The sequence below is a fragment of the Phoenix dactylifera genome, unplaced genomic scaffold, assembly GCF_009389715.1.
Source record: "Phoenix dactylifera cultivar Barhee BC4 unplaced genomic scaffold, palm_55x_up_171113_PBpolish2nd_filt_p 001650F, whole genome shotgun sequence".
Classification (NCBI taxonomy): domain Eukaryota; kingdom Viridiplantae; phylum Streptophyta; class Magnoliopsida; order Arecales; family Arecaceae; genus Phoenix; species Phoenix dactylifera.
In genome coordinates, this window is record NW_024068953.1 from 5,852 (window position 1) to 11,597 (window position 5,746).

At 40.7% G+C, this 5,746-nt stretch overlaps 1 protein-coding gene across 1 annotated transcript; it reads right to left on the minus strand.

Moving 5' to 3' along the window:
* Positions 1 to 1,959: 1,959 nt before the first annotated feature.
* On the minus strand, positions 1,960 to 5,454 carry LOC103700419 (trimethyltridecatetraene synthase-like). Its single transcript, XM_039122651.1, has 2 exons — positions 4,484 to 5,454; positions 1,960 to 2,749 (listed from the first exon to the last, which is right to left on the minus strand). Exons 1-2 carry the CDS (start codon positions 5,375 to 5,377, stop codon positions 2,120 to 2,122), a joined length of 1,524 nt encoding a protein of 507 aa, XP_038978579.1. The 5' UTR covers positions 5,378 to 5,454; the 3' UTR covers positions 1,960 to 2,119.
* Positions 5,455 to 5,746: the final 292 nt, after the last annotated feature.

Consider the following 5,746-nt stretch of genomic DNA (forward strand, 5'->3'; position numbering starts at 1 on the left):
GAACTCTTATATGATGAAGTACTTAAGACTTATTCTATGATAAAGAGGGATTTATCTTCAAGTCCTTAAATCTATACGCGACCAAATGATATACTATTACTAGGACGACAGCATTATCGAGATTAGGTCGTTGTGAGATATATACGTTGGTTATCCTCTTAATCAAGGAGTATGGACATACTGATATGTCATATAGGTGATGTGTAGGAGTACATTTCACTGAACGTGACCAATTTCGGAACACTCTACTGTCGAGAGATGTTCCGAACGGATATGGGTATAAATATCCCTCAAACCTGATATCACCACAGTGATTAGCAAGCAACTCACTGTACTTTGGTACCGGACTAGCAGAATTTCTAATTCTGGGATGGAAGGTTACTGGGTGCAGTCAAGTACTTGCGAAATCGGTGCCTGAGTCAAGATGGAATTGATCCCTCCTGAAAACAGGAGATAATGCTCTTTGGCCCTACTCTCCGTATATCTCTCTCTCTCCGTAGACACTGATATATCTTAATAAGCAAGCAGTACAGATTTGGTCTCTTTGTTATTATTCATTTTTATTAGTAGCATATATTTGAAAATGGGTTTTGCATAAAATATTCACTTAATTATATTGATTTTGCGATAAATAAATAAATTTATTTATTGTAAGATGATAAACAATTAAGAATTGCATGAAAAATTAGTGCTTAGTCTTGTATAAAAGGCTGAGCGATAGTCTAAACCAAAATATATTGAATATTCAAAATATATATCTAACATTTAATATATATTGGACATTCAACAAATGTCCCTCATCATCATTTACTTGGATTTCAACAACAAAAGTCGCCCAAGGATCCATAGCATGTATTTACTCAAAAGATAAATAAATAAATAGATTTATAAACAAAATTTATATTCTAAAATTATTATATTTCAGTTTAGAAATATTTGTAGATTTTGAGAAACAACAAGCACCCTACTTGACATCCTTTGGATCTTTCAGGCCAAGGTTTCTTCTAGTAATGAAGTTTTTGGACCTCGATTCTAGAGTGGCATGGAGAGCTAATTAATCTTTGTATGAATTCGACTCTGCATGCAATGTATGTGCAGGTCATCTATAAAAACCCATTAGTCGCAACCAAGAGAACAAGTAAGATGATCCTTGGGTTGCAAGATGTGCCATGTTGGACTACTCTGTAGTTAGGTTTTGAGCAACTCGGAAGGAAGATCATGGTTTCAATCACCTCCAAATGCCTACAAAAATGATCGACGTGCTATAAGATCATTTTGCTACTAGAACAGTCAGCAAAAGGTTCATTTTGCTATGTGTTCTTGGAAGACCTATGTGCGCAGCTCGAGAATTTGGCATAACAAACAAGAGATTGAGTGGATCTCAACTTAGATTTGCACCACATAAACCAAATTGCCAAACCAAAAAGGGGGGAGGGAATGGTTATCATAGTAGGAAAACAATTATTTATTCTGTAAAATGTTGAGAATTTTAATGGCAAAGTTGGCTTTGGGAAGGTATTTTATGCTATAGGAAGAAAATAAAAAAAATACCCTAAAGTTTTTATTGGTCCTAATTACGATTCCAACTTACTGTTAGTAAACTACGCTTCTTCGCTAGAAAGGCGCATAGGCGATTCAACAGGTCCCAATAGCTAGCTGGGCGCTCCAGTATGAGCCCAATAGCTAGCTGGGCGCTCCAGTATGAGACAAATCTAACAAAGATACAACGTACATAAAATAAATAGCAGGTATTAAAATATTTGCAGAAAAAAAATAAAAAAAGAAAAAATCAGTATGAGGTTTCCACTTTCGAAAGTGCAGATCTTCTGAACATTTGGACATTCTAGCTCAAGGCTTATGATCTGACTAAGAAGATCAAAAGTTAAAGAGTTGGTGTAAATTTGAAGTCTCGATATTTGTTTAATCAAGTGCTGATCGATCTTGTACTCTCTTTGTTGCTAGGCCCCTTTTAAACAAGCTCTTTATTCATGTAACTCAGTTTCGACATCATGACCATCAAGCAAGCGCCCATCATTCGCTCTTTTAACATGAACCTAATACGAGCAAACACACACACTTCTACTATAATTATCTAGACTCTTTTATGAAGGATATCAGATCACACCACATAGAGATGTGCAGGGAGCTTTGGCTGAATGACCGCCTCGAGCGGCACCTTCCTAGGTGTTGACAGCCCAAAGATCTCCTCCATGCTCAGCTCCTCCACCTTCACCCCGTCCGGCAGCTTCCATGCAAAGCCATGCAGCAGATTGGCGAGGCTCACCTGGATCACCTTGAGACCGAGGGCATACCCGGGGCACATCCGCCGCCCGGAGCCGAACGGCAGAAGCTTGAAGTCCTGCCCCTTGATGTCGACGCTGCTTCCTATGAACCGCTCCGGGCGGAACTCATCCGGTCCGTCCCATATCGCCGGGTCTCGCTGGATGGTCCACATGTTAACCAGCACGCGAGTCCCGGCAGGGATGTCGTAGCCGGCGACGGTGCAGTCCTCGCGGGCCAGCCGTTGGGTAAGTAGGGGTGCAACAGGGTGCATTCTCATGGTCTCCTTCATGATGGCCTCGATGTAGGGGAGTTTGAGCATGTCTTTCTCCTCCACCCACCTGTCTCTCCCGATCACCCGGTCTAGCTCCTCGGTGGCCTTCTCGAGGAGTTCGGGATGTTTCAAGAGCTCGGAAATAGCCCATTCTACGGTCACAGCAGAGCTTTCTGTTCCACCGACGAGCAGGTCCTGGACCAAGTGGAGAAAGAGAAACTATTAGACATTGAGAGAAAAAAAAAATATTGATCAATCTATCTTCTTCTTCCTCTCTCTTCCTCTCTCTTTCCTGAATGGAGATTATTCTATATTCAACTCAATTCCAGTAGAAATTAACCCAAGAGAATTTACTTATATATATATATATATATATTTAACTGTGGATTCTATAAGACTTAACAAAGCTAGATCTAATAAAATTCATACAACAAAGCAATATCTTTTAATTTGGAAAATGCTAATTCGGGCCTTCTTCTTGCTCGCACCAGAAATTCACTGAATCCACAAATATTGACTTGGCAATTTCATAATCAACCAAATTTGGTGTTTGGCAATAAATCTCATGAGTTATGCTAATTTTCTTGTAATATATATCAAAAGAATTATTTGTGCACGCACAAAATAGCTATGATATTCAATGACGACGGCCTGAAACAACTTAGGATATAATACCAGAGAGTAAGGAAACAATGGAGCAAGGGAAGCGAGCAAGTGCCTTGGAAGACCTCAGCTCCTCGTCCACTTGTTTGAGAACAGGGAAAGTAGTGTTCTAGTGACGGCGACACCTAACTCCGATGTAAATCCCGCTTTCATGTATTAAATAAGGTTGGCCCCAGCGTGTCTCTGGTCAATACTTTGATGATCCCACCTTTATTTTTTAAAGATTATAATATAACAACATGTGAGTAATAACAGCAGATTCGCGTGTGTGGACATCAGAGTGTCCACGCGACCATGCGCAAATTGTATTGTCCTAAGCAACTATTTCTAAATAGCCTTTTGTGGACACAGTTTTTGATAGACATCTATACAGGCATGGAAGTTAAATGTTATCCATGTTGGGAATTGTATCCTAAAAGTCAATCATCAGCATATTGATGATTGAATTTTATAAATTAATTGATAAATTAATAAAGTATTATTTGGCATTATTCATTATTTTATTGAACATCTTCAAATGAACTCTTATATGATGAAGTCCTTAGGACTTATTTTATGATAAAGGGGAATTTATCTTCAAGTCCTTAAATCTGTTCGCGACCAAATGATATACTATTACTATGACGACAGCATTATCGAGATTAGGTCGTTGTAAGACATATACGTTGGTTATTCTTTTAACCAAGAAGTGTGGAGATACTGATATATCTCTGGGCCAATACTTTGATGATCCCACCTTTATTTTTTAAAGATTATAGTACAATAACATGTGAGAAATAACAGCAGATTTGCGTGTGTGGACATCAGAGTGTCCACGCGACCATGCGCCGGTTCCCAGAGTTTTCGATAGACATCCATACAGGCATGGAAGTTAAATGTTATCCGCCTAAGTTACTAAAAAAAAAATGTTATCATCATAAACTGTATCCACTCCTCATTGACCCCTGAGTCTGAATTGGCCACTGAAGTCTGAACAGATGTTGATTAGTAGAAATACTTTTAGAAAATATTATTTATTCACTGTCCGTAAATCAAGTTTTTTTTTCGTTAATCAAATCTTTTGAATATTATGATTTCAGGAGAGGCACAAAAATATTATTTTTTTAATTTCAGGAGAGGCACAAAAACCGACAAACTCTGTGTGTCGTCATGCCTCCTCCAAATGAGGGTGGCACAAACTCGTTCTAAGATGCTGCTCCTCGAACGGTTATACGGACCTAAACAAAAACAAGGGAAACAAAGAAAAAAAGGAAGGGAAAATTTTACCTGAGTGAAGGCCTTGACGCCATGCCTCTCGATCTTGACTTCCAAACTTGGATCCTCGGCTTGCTGCAAGAGCACATCTACCATGTCCTTGGCCACAAAACCCTCCCCCTCCCTCAGCCTCTTTTCTTTATGCTCATCGAGTACGTGCTCGAGAAATATATCGAACTTCTTGCTAAGCTCTTTCATCCTTTTGATGTACCCTTGCAAGTCCAGGAAATCCAACCAGGGTATATAGTCTCCAATGTTCACCACTACCCCATTAAGCAAGAACCACTCTTCTGTCATCTTCCTGAACTCCTCCGCGGACTCCAAATCGTCGAAGTACTTCCTCCCTAGCACCATCCTGCTTATAACATCAAGACTAACAGTGGAGAGATAGTCTTTCAGGGTGATGGTCCTCCCTGAGGCCTGGTAGAGGTTGCGGAGGAGCAACCGCATCTCCTCGACTCTTATGTACTCACAGGAGTCGAGTCGTTTGGCACTGAAGAGCTCCATGAGGCACATCTTGCGAGCTTGGCGCCAGTAGGGGCCATAGGGGGACCAAGTGATGTCGGAGTAGTTGTAGGTGGTGTACTTGCCGGCGGCCAACTTGGGGCGGGAGGCGAAGTTGAGGTCATGGGTTTTTAAGAAGAGTTTGACCATGTCGACAGAGGAGCCGACGACGACAGGGACGGAACCGAGGCGGAGCTGCACGATGGGCCCGTACTTTTGGGCGAGGGCGTGGATGGAGCGATGGGGGAGGGCGCCGATGAGGTTGAGGTTGCCAATAATGGGCCATGGCTTTGGCCCTGGGGGAAGGTTTAGCCTACGTCGATGGCTGCGTAAAAGAGTTTTGAGGAGGAGGATGGATGCCAATATGGTTGCCAAGGATATGGCCCATGGGATGGCCTCCATTGCAATTGGAGGAAATGGCAGCAGCAGAGTATGAGGAGGAGAAGGTGGTAGTGGTTGGTTGTTGTGGAGATGGGAGCTTGGGTGTGCTAGTATTTATAGATGGAGAAAGCTGCCCTGTTCATCTCTGTCTTTCCATGTTGCTTCCTATGCACAAAAGCCCAATGAATGTGTTAGATTAATATCATTGATAAGTGCTTAATAATTCATAATTTAGCTATCTTTCCATAGCACTTATCAATGTTTTTAAACTAATAAATACATATTTTACCATGAAATTGAATAAACATTGAAATAAATCTAAAATAGGGTAATAAGTAAATAATTCTTTTCTTAAAACAGATTCTGAACTCGTCTCTCTCCTGGTTGCGA